Source organism: Quercus lobata, chromosome 10 (assembly GCF_001633185.2).
Source record: "Quercus lobata isolate SW786 chromosome 10, ValleyOak3.0 Primary Assembly, whole genome shotgun sequence".
NCBI lineage: Eukaryota > Viridiplantae > Streptophyta > Magnoliopsida > Fagales > Fagaceae > Quercus > Quercus lobata.
The window spans coordinates 4,568,569-4,586,873 of NC_044913.1; the positions used below are offsets into that span (position 1 = coordinate 4,568,569).

The following is an 18,305-nucleotide window of genomic DNA, read 5'->3' on the forward strand; positions in this document are numbered from 1 at the left end:
ACCCGGCCCGTTTACTATCCGGGTTTTTTTTCCAGGGCCCGGACCCGCCCTAGCCGGGCCCCGTCCAGCAGTCCCCCTTCAGAGCCCAATCTAAAGGCCCTAAACCTTGACCCAATTAAAAAAAAAAATTCCAAGCTTCACATCAGAAATTACAAAATTACAAATCATAGCCAAGCCATTTTCATTAATGCATGGTAAGCTAGAAACAGATCACAAGACCCATGCTTTCATTTTCCACACTTCACATCACAAATCACCCAAAAAAAAAAAAAATTACAGAATTTATCAATTATCAAACCAAAAACAATACAACCCAACCCAATAATAGAAATCATATAAGAATTAGGAAATTAACCCAAAAAAAAAAAATTTGGGGAACGAACACAGAGAGGTCGAAGTTGGCTTGGCAAACCCAGGAAATTTCACTCTCACGGTCTTACGATGAGCGGTGACAGATCAGAGAGGGAGGAATGTTGGCTTGGCGTCGACGGCGGGGTGGACGTGGAAACGCATGGAGGAGGAGTGGCTGAGTGAGAGTGAGGCCGTGAGGGTGGGTGAGAGTGAGTGCTTGAGGGGGGGCGACGACCATGCGGTGGGTGAGACCATGAGACTGTGATAGTGATGGCTTGAGGGAGGAGGCGGCTGTGACTGTGAGGATGGATGAGAGTGAGAGTGAGAATGAGAGCTTGAGTGTGCTTCTATGAGGGTGAGGCGCTGTGAGGGAGGCGAGCTGCTGCTGAACAAATGAGGGGTTAGGGTTAGTTATAGCTCTATATATATACACAGGGGCTTTTTTTGTAATTTTAATCGGGTTATATCCGGGTCGGGTTTCGGGTTTTTTGATAAAACCCAAATCCGACCCGGACCCGTTTCGGGTTTTTTTTTTTTAAACCCATACCCGACCCTATTCCTAATCGGACCGGGTAAAACCCGGCCCATTAGGGTCGGGTCGGACCGGATACCCGCGGGTCGGGCAAAAATTGCCATCCCTACCAGGCACTGCCTCCAGGTCCACTTGCTATCAAGTATGTAGCATCTTAGATAGTTACCGTTTTACATTTCCTCATTAACTTTGTTCGCATGGGAATTATGTAAGTAACTAATATGAAGGTTATGTCTGTGTTGTTTGCTAGATGGAAAGGGGCTAAGATAACAACTGAACATTCAATGCACGTCCTACGTGCCTATCGTGTGTCGCTTACTTCGCTACAACCAAATCAGGTATCGTGTCTTACAAGTGGGAACCGCTTTGGCATGTAGTTTTTGTACTTACAATTCACTTTGGAATGAATAAACATTTTTTATTTCAGAGTTACATGTATTGTTCACATTCGTTACACATTTTTTATAATTATATTGTTAATATGGTTGTTTGCATCTGTTGGATCATTGCAGATTGTCTGGGAGCCGTACAGAAATTATTTGGGTTCCTGCCCACATATTGTACGGCAGGCCAACACATATGGAGGTCTATTATGCCGCTCGTACATTTTTGGGTGGTTGAAGGCCATCATCCTAAACGTGTTCTCCGACAGTTTGGGATGAAGCAAGGCATACCAGTTGATGTTGATACTTCAATTGAACTGCACAAGATAACCCTCCAGGGCAAGCACCATCAAGATTGGGCCAAAGTACATGCCCTGCATATTGCTAAATGGGCTGCGCACGCCACAATTGCCGATGCACCACCCTTTCATGGGGAGATGAGCTATAATGATGAGTATATGGTGTGGTTTCGTCCCCGCACTGTTCGCCATATTACAAAAAAGACTTCGTACTGGGACACTTTGGTAAGTTTACAAAGACTATTTCATTATAAATGTACCTTGCTTCGCATAGTTTAGTTCAACCTACTAACACTACTCTTGTACATTTGTGACAGGTTGAATCGCAGTTGAGCATTATAGCGAAGTGCGAACCAGGGTCTGAGATCTACACCGACTCTATTAATGCCTTGCAAGCTGTTGAAGAGATCGGTCGGTTAACCTTGGACCATGCACGCGATGTGGGCAACACAAGTGAACTGGCTGTAGGGCCTGGTCGGCAAGCAGGTGGACGTCAAGGGCATGAAGGCCGTCAATCTAGTCAGCGTCATACATCTAGTCGGCCTCCCACATTTGGTCAGCGTCACACACCCGTGCCCACATCTAGTCGGCGTCACACACCCGTGCCCACATCTAGTCGACGCCACACACCCATGCATGACCACACCATGGAGAAAGCAAGTCAGACAACAGATGAGATGTGTTTGGACATTGCTTATGACATAGGCTCCATGGCACATGATGATGCGGGTCCATCCCATACGTTTGCCCATGGAGACACAACTCGGTCGCCATCCATGAGGAGTGATGGTACTTGCCCACCCACATCCCCTAGTACATCTCCGTTGCCCACCACCTGTACGTCTCCCCCACTGACTACCAGCCCTGCCCCCGCAATTGTACATGGTAGAGATGAGATGAGGTTCATGCCCACTCCTGGGCGACCCACCCCTGGTGCTGTCCCCCCTGAGTTTGTGCATACCGCGTTCATCCAGACACAGATACCCCCCCCCCCCCCCCACCAGAGCCTTCGCACATTGAGGATCGGTCGCGAAGGCCGTAACGGACACGGACACATCCTTCTGACTGTGGGACTGTATATGGTACTATACACTACAAGAAAAACGGGCTATTGCGGCGGGCCAAAAGCGCCGCTAAAGGTCCATTTGACCTATAGCGGCGGGTGCTATTGCGGCGGGCCATCCCACCAGTGCTGCAGTGCCGCTATAGGTTAATTGCAGCGGTCGCAAAAAGTGCCGCAATAGATCTGTCATTTAGCAGCGCTTTTTGTCTATTGCGGCGGTCCAAAAACCGCCGCCATATGAGGTTGCCATCCGGGTCAATTGGCCTTTTAGTGGCGGGATAGGCCCGCCGCTATACACCTATTGCGGCGGTCAATAAGCGCCGCTATAGGACTTTATGAACAACATACCCAATATACCTTTTAGCGGCGGGCGATAAACGCCACTATAGGTCTAATTATTTCATAATTTTAGTCCTTCAGTGGCGGTTTTTGCCCGCCGCTATAGGTTCTTTTTTTTTTTTTTCCTCCTTCTGGGTCCTGAAACCACATTTCTATTACAAATAACCTGTAATAATTTTAGCTCCACTAAGACATTACCACAAAAGTAACTAGATAACACCACAAATGTCTCCAAACTAACATTATATTCTTATCACTACTCACAAACCAATGATAAGAATTAAGATAAGATTCAAACAAACAAAAAAAAAAAAAAGGGTGCATGCAATTATTCTCACTATAAAACCAGTATAGTTTTTCTTTACACAATTTTTTGAGTTGTGAAAGTGTATGCCAATAAAGTGGTAAATAAAATTTTTATTAAAAAAATAAAAAATCAAGCATTCTTGTAAAAAGAAGATAAAGATTGGATTTTGTATCAATACCTTTGGGATTTCCGACTCTAGAACGAACTGTGGCATTTGGCTGATCCAAGTTACAAAAGAAGCAAGTAGACCTATAGATTCATCATTTAAAAACCATCAGAAAAGTTGATATAGAGCAGCCAATAGCAAAGATTTTAACTTTAGAGGACTTTGACTTTTCCTTGAGACCCATTAATTACAGATGGAGAAGGAAATTTAAGAAAGGATAGAAATATCAACATAATGCTTTTCATTAACTTCAATTAATAACCAATTATTTAAAAATAAATAAATAAAGGGCACTACTGAAAGGTCAAAATGAATAATTACAGAAGGAAATCTCCTTCAAAATTAAGTTGACCATAATAGAACATATGGACTTATCACAAGAAAATGACCTTTTAAAACTAGAAGCCAACTTAGTAGAAGCATGAGCTGCACTATTACAGTCTCTACTAATCTAACAAAATTTACAATTCAGAGAACTCTTAATTCATTAGTTATCTCATCAAAAGAAGGAAATAACATGCTGGATGATTTAATAATAACAGTAAAGGAGGACACAACCCCAAAAAGACACATTACAGGGTGGAAAGCTTGATGTTCACCAACCAAATTGTCCTGATGTTATTATGTTTTAAATACAAAATTTATTTTCTTCAACAGTCAAAATAAACCTAGATGCAATTTTAATTATGAACCCAACTAGGGAACTACCCACTATTCTCAAAAATGTCCATTTCCCTCTACTTTTGGAAGGCTGAACTTAGACAACCTAGTGGTAATGCATAGCCAGTATGGAGTTGCATAGCCAGTATGGAGTGGATATCGTGGATTCAAAATCCTAAAGTTTGTAGCAAAAATCTTAAGACTACAAAGTTCTACTATGACATATATTTATTTTAAAAAAACATTTATAGTTCCATAAATTGAATAAGATGTTTGAAATATTTACAACCTATTGCCTAGGGAAAAATCATAGAATGTTTGAAAGCATTCTCATAACTTTTAAGCCGATCAAACAGGTTCACTAATTCCAAGTAGAAATTGGAGGGGCATTTCATTACCCAGTGGAAATGAAATTATATAACTTTCCAGGACCACAAACAGCAAAACATTGGTGTGGCATTTCATTACCGAGTGAAAATGAAATTATACAGGAATCATAGAACATTTGAAACCATTCAAAAGAACTTCTTATTTGATCAAAGAGGCCCACTTATTCCAAATATAAATTGGAGTGGCATCTCATTACCACGTGGACATGAAATTATAGAATTTCATATTAGACAGGAACATGAACGGGAAATCTACAACTGAGATGATAACAATGAAAATATGGGAATCATTACCGAAGGATTGAATCGCCATCTTATATGATTACGCGGAAAAAAAAAAGGGTAAATTCTTTAATTTCCAAAAAATGATTTACTTATCTTCATATGATAAACAAAACAGTAAAGCCTATAATAATATTATATTTGGGTGTAGTGTCTTTTAATTTTTTTTTTTTTATTTAAATTTTTTGTTGAGTAAAACCCCATAAATCGTGAGAAGTACAAGGGAAGGAAAAAACCCTCTATCAATCAAGCAATTTACTATGAAGCTCGCGATGACTTAATACATAGTTTTTCAAGGAAGCCATGCCTTAAAGCAGTCAAGGGTTTTTAAAAACTGAATTTTTGGAGGAGTAATAGCTTAAGAGAATATCTGCTTTAACACATAAGGCAAACAGAGAACAAGAAGATCAGAGAAAATCTTTTGAAAAACCAGAAAGTGGGTAAGATGAAGGTTAGAAAGCATGTAACTTTAATAAATTTTCAGCATATATATTGCAAGTGGATCTTGAAAGAGTACATCATACTCACCTAATATTGTCTCCATCAATCTGAAAAGAGTCAGGCTTAGATCCAAGTTTCATGAACTTCATTTTGCTAAAATGTTATAGGAAGAGAATCACAGAAGCAGAAGCACCACCAATAAAATCCAAACTTCTTCAAACAATAAGAAGCGAGTCCAAGCAGAGGTTTAACACCTGAATGTGGCCAACTTTATGATGTTATTAAGGGTAAGGAAGGATGGATCAAAAGAAAATATTTAGTATTTCTTAGTATGACCGAATCTTTCCCATAAAACAAGGCCAGAGTGTGTGTGTGTGTGTGTGTGAATGGAAATGGGAGTTGTGTGATTTTTTAACAAACCCCTTTTCACTTGAAGAGACCCCAAAAGACATGGTTGCTTCCTAGATTGGTAACAAAACCCAAGGAGTCCAGGCAAAGAGGTCAGCTTAGGAGACACAGCCAGCAATCTCTCTCTCGAACATATATAATTCCAAAGCCAGAGACACACCCACTTGCTCAAAACTGACACCACCACCCTTAGTTGATTTCCTGCAACAATTAGTTAAACACTTGACTGATTTTGAAAAAGAATCAAGTGTCAATAGAACATATGGCTCCCATTCAATTCCTAAGATATATATATAACTAAAAATAACATAAATTTATTTCTCAAGGGTTTTGTAATTATCAAAAGCATATAGTTCAATTCAAAGAAATTAAAAGACTATAAACAGAACACATAAAATAAAATGCTTTAGAGATGGAGAAAAATACAGATCCAAATGTAAACTAGAATTTTTTTTTTTTTTTTTTTTTCAGAATTATCAAAACAATTTTGAGTAAAAACATTCTCATCTTAATTTAACACTTTTTTTTTAAGAATAATTTAAATATCGAAAATTGATCTAAAATTATCGAGAAAAAAACAAGAATAAAAAAGAAAAGAACTTTAATATGGGTGATGTGTGAAGCAGCTATTACTACCAATGTGGTCAAAGGCAAAAGGCAACTTTAAGGTGCCATGACCTTGCATTGCTCAAGGCATGAGACGTCAAAAAGGTGCACACACAAGGGAAACAAAGCGTGCATTCTAAGTATAGTTTTTATACATATAATGAACTTCAATCATTAATACACCTAAAGTTTTTCTTTTGATAAGTTCCAGCACACTAAAATTAAACAAATATGTCACTAAAACAAATATACAGCAATAGCACTTTTTAGTTGCAGAGAAACTGAATGACACCAAAAGAACATAATAATGGTTCCTAGATAATGAGAAGTCAACTCTCAAGTATTTCCAGCACAATCATATGGCTCAAAAAGCCAACTTTCTCATCTTCATAGGAATCCTACAACAAAAGATATAGGGAAACAATTATCTCGTACCATTTCCAGTGCAATCATTACTGCAATTCCCTAAGAAACAAAAGAGTTGAAATCAAAAAACCCCAACAGTTAAGATTAAGACTTGGTTGAGTCACTGTTATCCATCTTCTCCTCAAATATTAATTTCAACAAAAAATGGCCCACATGGTTGCATTGAAAGTGATGGGTAAAGAAAAGCATTAATTTTTCTTTGATTTCTTATCAGTTGAGTTGAGTTTTTCTTCATCTCTAATAAAACATGGTCTTCATTTCCAAGAAACAACACGACAATGACCGACCGTCTACTCCTCATAACAATCAGGGCCTAGTAGCCAAAATAATAAAAGAAAAGCTTCCTTCTCAAAGAAGTCCATAAACATTTATAGACTAATAGACAATAAATCCAAGGAGGAAGATCATATTCAGAAAGTGCAGTTAAAAAAATGGATTTATTTATAGCCAAAAGTGAAACTTACCAGTTGATAAATGAATGGAATACACCGATTCAAATCATAAAAGACTAGCAAACAAAAAAAAATATGAAAATTGAAAAAAATCCAATCTAGCTAATGAAATCAACAAGGAAGCGTGTCAATTACTGTGTGGCTAAGACTAACAAATGTAATAGTTGAATATAAAAAAAAAATTTTAAAAAAAGGATGATTTCTTCAGACATGTAAAAAATGAAAAAAGTAATCCATAGAAACCCCACATCCCATTTCATTATAGATCAAACATCACTTTGAAAATATCAAAACAAAAAGAAACAAAGAAAATATTATTCAAAGAAGCTATACGTATTATCTTCATAAATCAAAGTGTAATTATAATCTTGTTCACAACAAGAAAAGAAACAGCTAATAAAATGCCGATATACCCATTAAAAAAAATAAAATTAAATCCAAAAATAAGTGGTACCTGTCGAACTGGACATAGGACAAGACCAACCATCGTTGACAAGCGAAATGTTAGAAGGCATAGGAATACCAGGTGGAGCCACACCGAACTGAGTCCCGACCATGCTGACCTGAACTCGCATCTGGGTCAAGTCCCTAGCTGTTTCGATTGCCGTCTTCAGATCCGTCATCAGGTACCCGACCAAACGGTGCCGTTCCCCACACTCGCCGGCAAGCCAGTCCCTCCGTTACCAATCACGGCGTTAGTGGCCAAAACCAAGAACTCGTTGTGTTGAAACCCAACGAACACTTTCCATGACTATAGCTCCACGAGTTCGTTGTTCTGAACTGTGAGTACGGATTCGAACAGGTGAGGGAGAGAGAGAGAGAGGCGAAGGTGAGGGTAAGGGTGAGGGAGAAAGAGAGTGACGGCTAGTGCAATGGGTAAGAAGAGAAAAAAATTAAAACCCTAACCAAAGCTTATTGTTTTTTTTTTTTTGTCTTTGTCTTTCCTTTATTGTTAATAAGCCCTTTTTGTTAAGTTTTCTTTTTACATATTTTTTCCTTTTTCTTTCCTGGGTGTGACATGCTTTTTTTTTTTTTTTTTTTAACTAGATTTTTCTATTGTTCAAAGTTTTAATTGGATATTTTATTTTTTTAAAGAAAACTTTTTTCTTTTGTATTGGTACTGGGCACGATTTTACATTTTCTTCCTTTGTTTTTTTTTTTTTTTTTCCTAAGTCTAAATGCGTTAAGTGATGAGTAGACACGCAAAATAATAATAATTCCAATATAATTTAATATTTCCAATTATTTAAATATAATTTAATATTAAAAATTAATAAAATATAATTCAATATTAAAAATTAATAAATATAATATAATACTTCAAATTAATAAAATATAATTTAATACTACAAATTAATAAAATATATTTTAATAATTCAATATAAAAATAATAATATAAATTAATATTTCAAATTAATATAATATATTTAAATTAATACTTCAAAATTAATATAATATATTTTAATTAATACTACAAATTAATAAAATATAATTTAGTACTACAAATTAGAAAAATATAATTTAACAATTAATAACAAAAAAAAGGGTATGCCAATTTTCATGCTAATCGGATATAATTTACCGTTTAATCTTAAAACTAATCTTTTATATGTTATTTTAAACTATAAAAACTTGAATTTAAACAATTAATTGATGACATGGCTATTAATATTTGATCACCTTGAAATTTTGTAAGCATGAAAAATATATAAAAATAATGTAATCTAACAGTAGATTTGTCAAAATTCACATTAAATTAAAAAATATAGGGTTAAGTTCAAGTTACACTTGATGTAACTCTAAAAAATGTCACCCCAACCAATAACTTATTGTTGAATTTATATTTTGAAAATCCAACCGTTGAATCACAATTTCTATATGTTTTTAACATGCATGCCAATTTTCTTGTCAATTGGATGTAATTTACTCTTTGATCTTTAAACTCATATTTTATGCATTATTTTAAATTACGAAAACTTGAATTTAAACAATTGATTGATGACATGGTTATTAATCTTTTAATCACCTTGAAATTTTTTAAGCATGAAAAATATATGAAGATAATGTAATCTAATTGTAGATTTGTCAAAATTCACATCAAATTAAAAAACATAAGGTTGGGTTCAAGTTACACTTGATGTAACTTTAAAAAATATCACACGAACCAATAACTTATTATTGAATTCATATTTTGAAAATCCAACTTTTGGATCACATTTTCTATTTGCTCTTAACATGAATGCCAATTTTCATGTCAATCGGGTGTAATTTACTATTTGATCTTTAAACTCATCTTTTATGCGTTATTTTAAATTTCAAAAGCTTGAATTTAAACAATTGATTGATGACGTGGTTATAAATCTCTGATCACCTTGAAATTTTGTAAGTATGAAAAATATATGAAGATAATGTAATCTAACGGTAGATTTGTTCAAAATTCACATCGAATTAAGAAATATAGAGTTGGGTTTAAGTAACACTTGATATAACTCTAAAAAATGTCACACCAACCAATAACTTATTGTTGAATTCATATTTTGAAAATCCAACTGTTGGATCACATTTTCTATATGTTTTTAACATGCATGCCAATTTTCATGCCAATCGGGTGTAATTTACCATTTGATCTTTAAACTCATCTTTTATGCGTTATTTTAAATTACAAAAACTTGAATTTAAATAATTGATTGATGACATGACTATTAATCTTTGATCACCTTGAAATTTTGTGTGCTTGAAAAATATATGAGGATAATGTAATCTAACGGTAGATTCGTCAAAATTCACATTGAATTAAGAAATATAAGGTTGGGTTCAAGTTACACTTGATGTAACTTTAAAAAATGTCACACCAACCAATAACTTATTGTTGAATTCATATTTTGAAAATTCAACCGTTGGATCACATTTTCTATATGTTTTTAACATGCATGCCAATTTTCTTGCCAATCGGATGTAATTTACCCTTTGATCCTTAAACTCATCTTTTATGCGTTATTTTAAACAGTGAAAACTTGAATTTAAACAATTGATTGATGACATAGTTATAAATCTCTGATCACATTGAAATTTTGCACGCATGAAAAAATATATGAAGATAATGTAATCTAACGGTAGATTTGTCAAAATTCACATCAAATTAAGAAATATAGGGTTGGGTTCAAGTTACACTTGATGTAACTCTAAAAAATGTCACACCAACCAATAACTTATTGTTGAATTCATATTTTGAAAATCCAACCGTTGGATCACAGTTTCTATATGTTTTTAACATGCATGCCAATTTTCTTGTCAATCGGATGTAATTTACCCTTTGATCTTTAAACTCATCTTTTATGCGTTATTTTAAACTACGAAAACTTGAATTTAAACAATTGATTGATGACATGACTATTAATCTTTGATCACCTTAAAATTTTTTAAGCATGATAAATATATGAAAATAATGTAATCTAACGGTAAATTTGTCAAAATTCACATAAAATTAAGAAATATAGGGTTGGATTCAAGTTACACTTGATGTAACTCTAAAAAATGTTACACCAACCAATAACTTATTGTTGAATTCATATTTTAAAAATCTAACCGTTGGATCACATTTTCTATTTTTTCTTAACATACATGCCAATTTTCATTCCAATCTGGTGTAATTTATCATTTGATATTTAAACTCATTTTTTATGCGTTATTTTAAATTACAAAAACTTGAATTTAAATAAATGATTGATGATATGACTATTAATCTTTGATCGCCTTGAAATTTTGTATGCTTGAAAAATATATGAAGATAATGTAATCTAACGGTAGATTTTTCAAAATTCACATTGAATTAAGAAATATAGGGTTAGGTTTAAGTTATACTTGATGTAACTCTAAAAAATATTACACCAACTAATATCTTATTGTTGAATTCATATTTTTAAAATCCAACCGTTGGATCACGTTTTATATTTGTTCTTAACATGCATGCCAATTTTCATGCCTATCGGGTGTAATTTACCATTTGATTTTTAAACTTATCTTTTATGCGTTATTTTAAATTACAAAAACTTGAATTTAAACAATTGATTGATGACATAACTATTAATCTTTGATCACCTTGAAATTTTTTATGCGTAAAAAATATATGTAGATAATGTAATCTAACAGTAGATTTGTCAAAATTCACATCGAATTAAGAAATATTGCGTTGGGTTCAAGTTACACTTGATGTAACTCTAAAAAATGTTACACCAACCAATAACTTATTGTTGAATTTATATTTTGAAGATCAAACCGTTTGATCACATTTTCTATATGTTATTAATATGCATGCCAATTCTCATGCCAATCGGGTGTAATTTACCATTAATCTTTAAACTCATCTTTTATGCGTTATTTTAAATTACAAAAACTTGAATTTAAACAATTTATTGATGACATGAATATTAATTTTTGATCACTTTGAAATTTTGTATGCTTGAAAAATATATAAAGATAATGTAATCTAACGGTAGATTTGTGAAAATTCACATCGAATTAAGAAATATAGCGTTGGATTCAAGTTACACTTGATGTAACTCTAAAAAATGTTACACCAACCTATAACTTATTGTTGAATTCATATTTTGAAAATCCAACCGTTGGATCACATTTTATATTTGTTTTTAACATGCATGCCAATTTTCATACCAATCGGGTGTAATTTACTATTTGATCTTTAAACTCATCTTTTATGCGTTATTTTAAATTACAAAAATTTGAATTTAAATAATTAATTGATGACACGACTATTAATCTTTGATCAACTTGAAATTTTGTATGCATGAAAAATATATGAAGATAATGTAATCTAACGGTACATTTGTCAAAATTCACATCGAATTAAGAAATATATCGTTGGGTTCTAGTTACACTTGATGTAACTCTAAAAAATGTTATACCAACTAATAACTTATTGTTGAATTCAAATTTTGAAAATCCAACCGTTGAATCACATTTTCTATATGTTCTTAACATGCATGTCAATTTTCATGCCAATCGGGTGTAATTTATTATTTGATCTTTATATGGGAAGACGAAAAAATAGAAAGAAATTTAAATGTCAATGACCCGCCGCTATATCTAAGATTAATGCTGCTAAAACAAGTCTATTGCGGCGGGTCATTCACCCGCCGTTGTAGTCCGCCGCAAAATACTTGATCTATTGCGGCGGTTCATTGACCCGCCGCTATATCTAAGTTGAATGCCGCTAAAACAGGTCTATTGCGGCGGGTCATTGGCCCGCCGCTGTAGTATGCCGCAAAATACTAAAGCTATTGCGGCGGTCATATAGAACGCCGCAATAGGTCTCATGTACAGCGGCGGGCCAAAAAAGCGCTGCAATAGGCGACATATAGCGGCGGTTTTTGCACCCGCCGCAATAGGCCCGCCGCAATTGCTCAGTTTTCTTGTAGTGATAGTTTGATTCAATACTGATTACATATACATCTCTTTATAGTTAAATCATTTGCATATTAATATTTGCTTGTGTTATGTTCTTGTTGTGTTCTTTTCAGGCAAGATGACACCAGTTAAGGAACCAGTGAGGAGAAGAAAACGAGAATGATTCAAGAATTGTCAAGAATTAGTGTTACTTTGGGTTTGTAATGGTATAGGATCTTTTTGTCATGTATAGGATCTTCTTGTCCTTTGGTGATATATTTTTTGTAGCACATATATTTTGGTAATGAACTTGAAGATTTGGGCTTACAAGCTGACATATTTTTTGTTCGTAACTTGCAAAATTCTGCCAATGAACTTCAGAAATTTCCATTTGAGACCTATAGAATAACTTATGTAAGTTATTTTTCAGTTGCACAACTGTTTTTTTGCGAGTAAATTTAGGAAAAGGTGGTATTTGGCCATTTTGGCCGGTAGTCATGTCTACAATAAAAACTGAGATACACTTCAGCTCAAGAAAAAAACCCCTTCATATAACATTCTTTTTGGATTGGTTCATTTGCTATATTAAATTTTTAAATTTTGTCATTGATTTGAGCCTAAATTGTGAGGGGGCAGGACTTGTTATTAGTAATTGGGAATTGAGTTTAGAAATTTTGTTGGTGGATAAGCTTCCTTAGAAAGGTGAATTCCCAGAAATTATTTGCTCTATAGGTTCACAATTGTTCTATGGTGTGGGAATAGAAGTATTTAAACAATTAGGGGTGGAGATGATATCTTAAAAAATGGCTGGCGGTGCAAGAAAGAAGCTGCATTTACGCAGATTCCGTCCCTTCAGACCTGGAAAAGAATCAATTCAACCTAAACACTCACTGATTGGAGGACCTGGCTTCTCAAGGGTAGTATATTGCAACAATACAGAAAGTCAAAAGGTCCTAACTTATGGCAACATTATCTCAGAAGTACAAAGGTTAGTGTCTTGCATTTAGATCCTCTTGGTTTTACATTTTCTGTTGTAAAAAATCCTGTACTTTGCTACAGAAAACATCGCAGTTCACTCATAGCATGGTGATATTTTTGAGCTCTTCTGCTCAAGGTAATAATGTAAGTTTTTGAGAGATATATGGCTGAAGTGACATATTTTCATTTTATAGATCTTATAAACTTTTGAATATTTTGGAGTTTAGTAGTGATCAAGCCTTGTGGTTTTGGCAGTATGAATTGCTTGATGAAATGATGGACTTTGGGTTCCCGCAATTCACTGAAGCGACGATTCTTAGTGAGTTTATCTAGACTAATGCTTATAGAATAGAAGTGACATAGCGTCCTCCCATGGCTGTGACGAATGCAGTTTCTTGGCGTAGTGAAGGGATACGGTACAAGAAGAATGAAGTAGGTTGATTTCTTTGTGCATGTTATTATTAGTTAATTGAGTTGCAATGTGACATGTGAAATATTGCTTCATTCATTATAAATCAAGTTTTCTTGGATGTGGTGGAGAGTGCATGTTATTATGTAGCAATTGTTGCATAAAGGGTAAGGTGGCAGCGAAAGAGAAGTGACAGAAAATCATGGGTTAAGCTGGTTGTGTCACTTCTCTTTGGCTGCCACCTTACCCTATATGTAGCAATTGCTGCATACAAGGTTGCTACAAATCCTCTCCCATTTCTGAATGTAGCTTTTAATATTCCCTACCAAATGCTTTGTGTGGTGTCTTTGGAAAGTGGAATATTCATACATTTGAGGAAAGGGAGTTACTGGTGCCACATATCAAGTTTTCTTTTCTCAAGACTTTAGACAAGTATACTTCCAATTCCATTGGTTTCTCCATGCTTCACTTCATAGACATTTAGGTGATTTATATTTTTTATGTTAATTTCTTCATGACACTTTTAAGAATGGTCCCCAGCACTCCTCAGTTATCAGATAATGATATCCTACAAGCAATCCTAGTAAACAGACACTAGTAAACAGCTTGTTTGCATGTTACCAAGGGGGCACACCTTTTCTGCGCTCTTCTAATAAAATTTGATACTTGTCAGAAACAAAACAGCATGTTAGCATGCTGCTACTTGTTTATGGCAAGTTGATCACGTTTATGGTTGGTGCGCACCAGAAAGTACACGCTAACTTCATCTTGTTTCTCTCTCAATAGTGTGATAGCTTGGGACTGCTGCCTGTACTTATATTATATGTTCCTGTTTTCAGATGTGTAAGGGTCTTTTTGTCAGGTACATGGGTACAATAACTGGAATAAGTGATCTGGACACTGTTCGTTGGCCAAATTCTCATTGGCGATCTGTTAAGGTAATTTGGCTTTTATCATAGCATGCACGTATTCGCCAGTCTCCCAGATGCCATTTCTTTATTTAATGCAATACTAAGCTTCATATCTTATGTTGTGCTTATGGAGGAAAAGAATGCTTTTAAAATTTCTTGCCAGATTTATTCTTAGTAAATCTATTTTTTAAAAGAAAGAATGTTAGTATGGACTTTTTAAAGGCTGTTTGTCTAGTTCCACTGCTGCCAATTTCCATTGGTTATGCATTTTGCACCTTTTTCCCCTTCCTTTAATCGACTACTGCAAGCTATGTGATATTCCATTTCACGTGGTCTTTTGTGAACTCAACTCAACTATAAGCTTTAATCCAACTAAAATGGAGTAAACTAATGGTCATCATCAACCAATCAGGGTTAGCCATATGTATTCTTCTCTGATATTGTATCCTATTTAAAGTCATACTCTTTGTCATCTCCTTATTTAACGCGTCTTTCTCTACCTTTTACCATTCCATGAACTTGAATAAATAATCTCAAGTGACCCTCTCTCATTTTTCCCTCTGTAGGAGCCACTGTTACCTTTGAATGGATGACTTTATCCCTTAGATCTTCTATCCTAGTGTTTTCATTCCATTTTCATTCATCTATCTTGACATTCTCATTTGGCTATGCTTATTGTATGAAGATATTGCTTCTTAATAGCCTAACATTCTGTAGCATTCTTATAGATTTTTCCCTTCTATCAATAGGTACTGTATGATCACACAATATTCCTGATGCATTTTTCCACTTCATCCCCTGCTCTTATTCTATAAGGCACGTCCTCTAATCTCCCAATCCTTCTGAACTTTTTATCCAAGATACTGAAAGTGATTGTACTTTGGTATCTCTCTTTCATGAAGTTTTACTATTTCTCCATTTCTATTTCTGCTTTTACTAAGCTCTCTCTCTCTCTCTCTCTATATGTATATATATATATATATGTGTGTGTATGTGTGTGTGTTATATTGTTCTGTATCAGGTACAACTGCTTTTGCCCATCACTTATTCTAACTCACTGTGGTTTTGTTTATTTGTTTATCTTTCATGCTTCATGTATAGGTTGGTTGGGATGAGTCAACAGCAGGTGAGAGGCAGCCAAGGGTATCTTTATGGGAAATTGAACCTTTAACAGATAACAACTTTCCCCATGTATCCGTCATTGTTTCCCCTCAGACTGAAACGCCCATGGCATCTTGGGGTATCATCTTTGCATGGTATTTATTCTTTTCAACGACTTATGACATTGGTGATGGAGTTTTCATTTTTATTGTTATCTTTCCCTGTTATTTTTGGATTTGAAATCGGGTAAAACTTTTTGTATAGTTTAATTATGATGCTGAGAGTCTAAGTGGCCAAAATTGAGAACAATTTACATTTCTTGCCAAAGCAAGGCTAGATTTGAGTTTCAAATTGGGTCAAAGAGTTGATCCCTTGAACAGCGTCTTCCAGTTGTGATTAAAAATTGTATCCAAGGTTTAGATAGAAATTGTGCACGTATAGAATGAAGCTAGACTAAAGTCAGATGGTCTAGACTCGAAAGTTATGTAATCGTTAAAAAATTTTACAGTGTGCTTATCGTAAGTTAAAAAATTGTATCCAAGATTTGATGGTTTTCCATTAATTAGAGAAATTAAAGAAGTATGTCACCAGAAACTTCATGACACTTTTAAGACAGTCAGTTTACAAAAAATTTGCCACTGAATGTATGTGTTTTCATAGAAGGGGTTTTCAGGTTAGTAGCTATTACCGGGTTTTGGCTTCTGTCAGTGATCTTTCCTTTCCATGGAGGAGCATTTGGAAGCCAAAGGTCCCCTGCAAAGTGGTTTTCTTTGTTTGGATTGTAGCTTTGGGGAATATTTTGACAATTGATAACTTGCAGAAAGAAAAGTGTTGATATTGGATTGGTTCTGTGTACCTTTTTTAACTGATATACAACTCATTAAATGATGTTTATTTAAAAAGTTGGATTTTGTAAACAGGTCCAACAATTTGGGACGGAGGTAGTATTACTTATGTTGCACAAATGAGCAATTTGAAAAACTCACCCCCTCCCCCCAAATATGTTGAAACCAAGAATGTTTGTCATATTATTTGGTAATTGAAGCATAGAAAAAAGCCAGCCAAGTCTTTGACTATTGTGTTGGCAGGGAAAATGATCACGTCTCTTTTATACTTAGGGTCTATTTGGATACATTGATGCTAACTGAATGGCTAACTTAAGAAAACGATAGTGTTGGATGGGAAGGTAATTGAATGGTTTTCTAAACATAAATTCTCAGCTCGCGTGAAATGGTTTTATAGAGATACATTGATGCTCTAGTTTGTGTTTTGTTTTTTTAATTCAATATATTTACAACAGGAGATAAGAGTTGTAAATTTTAAATTATGAATGTCATGTCACATATACCAACCAATTGATAAGTCTGAGTAATGTAACAAAAAAAGAAAAAAAAAGAAAGGTTGGGCCGCTATTTTTTTTATGCAAAAAGGCAATCAGGCAGACTAGTACCCGAGTTCTCCAAACTCGGGTACCAATCTGCCTGCTTCAGTGACAAGCCTGACCTTTTTCAAAATATGCCGTGAGCTATTACCCGAGTTTGGTGGACTCGGGTACTTCACAAAGTACTCGAGCTCTCCAAACTCGGGTACCAATCTGCCTCCCAAAAATGTTTTCTAAAAAAAACCTTGACCTTTTTTCAGAACACCCCGATTGGTACCCGAGTTTGGTGGACTCGGATACTTCACAAAGTACTCAAGTTCGCCAAACTCGAGTACCAATCTGCCTCCCAAAAATGTTTTTTCAAAAAACCTTGACCTTCTTAACAAAACACCCCGAATCGTACCCGAGTTTGGTGGACTCGGGTACTTCACAATGTACTCGAGTTCTCCAAACTCGGGTACCAATTTGCCTCCCAAAAATGTTTTTTAAAAAAACCTTGACCTTTTTTTCAAAACACCCCGAATCGTACCCGAGTTTGGTGGACTTAGGTCCTTTAGAAAGTACTCGAGCTCTCCAAACTCGGGTACGAATCTGCCTGCCACAATTTTCCTTTAAAAAAGCTTGACCTTTTTTTTGAACCTCTCGTTATAAATCACAAAAAAAATAACCGATTAAAATTAAATGACACACGGCAATTGAAATAGAGAGGTGATGAAAGAGAGAGTGAGGCGACGAAAGCTTGCGATTCGTAGATGAGAAGGAGACAAAGTTTGTACGGCCGGCCGCCTATCATCATTATTTTCCCACCACCGTTCGTCCCTTGCCGGACTTAGGGTACCGGAACCGGCACCGGTAACCTAAAGGTGCACGCAAGAGAGAGAACTACCACCGGTAAGTTTTTTTCTTTTCAAATCTGGGTATGAAATATGAATTAGTGTTGAGAAATTTGGTTGGATTGATTTGTATTTAGGTATTTGGGTTACATTAGGTTTTGATTTGATTTTTTTGATTCAGTTTA

At 35.0% G+C, this 18,305-nt stretch overlaps 3 protein-coding genes across 3 annotated transcripts in view; 2 read left to right on the top strand and 1 right to left on the bottom strand.

Moving 5' to 3' along the window:
• LOC115964228 overlaps positions 1 to 18,305 on the top strand; it is a 98,405-nt gene that overhangs the window by 24,311 nt on the left and 55,789 nt on the right. The window lies entirely within an intron of this gene.
• Positions 66 to 2,779, top strand: LOC115964231. Its single transcript, XM_031083588.1, has 3 exons — positions 66 to 1,221; positions 1,396 to 1,790; positions 1,883 to 2,779. Exons 2-3 carry the CDS (start codon positions 1,476 to 1,478, stop codon positions 2,777 to 2,779), a joined length of 1,212 nt encoding a protein of 403 aa, XP_030939448.1. The 5' UTR covers positions 66 to 1,221; positions 1,396 to 1,475.
• Positions 3,453 to 8,010, bottom strand: LOC115963844. The gene is made up of 4 exons (XM_031083038.1): positions 7,559 to 8,010; positions 5,633 to 5,821; positions 5,300 to 5,466; positions 3,453 to 3,523 (listed from the first exon to the last, which is right to left on the bottom strand). Exons 1-3 carry the CDS (start codon positions 7,725 to 7,727, stop codon positions 5,366 to 5,368), a joined length of 459 nt encoding a protein of 152 aa, XP_030938898.1. The 5' UTR covers positions 7,728 to 8,010; the 3' UTR covers positions 3,453 to 3,523; positions 5,300 to 5,365.

Excerpts from the sequence above, each read along its gene's own strand:
- LOC115964231 (XM_031083588.1), top strand. The coding sequence starts at position 1,476 with ATGCCGCTCGTACATTTTTGGGTGGTTGAAGGCCATCATCCTAAACGT. Across the intron at positions 1,791-1,882 it reads CTTCGTACTGGGACACTTTG|GTTGAATCGCAGTTGAGCAT; the intron begins GTAAGTTTACAA and ends CATTTGTGACAG.
- LOC115963844 (XM_031083038.1), bottom strand. The coding sequence starts at position 7,727 with ATGACGGATCTGAAGACGGCAATCGAAACAGCTAGGGACTTGACCCAG. Across the intron at positions 5,822-7,558 it reads TCCTATGTCCAGTTCGACAG|GAAATCAACTAAGGGTGGTG; the intron begins GTACCACTTATT and ends TAATTGTTGCAG. Across the intron at positions 5,467-5,632 it reads GTCTCTTCAAGTGAAAAGGG|GTGTTAAACCTCTGCTTGGA; the intron begins GTTTGTTAAAAA and ends GGCCACATTCAG.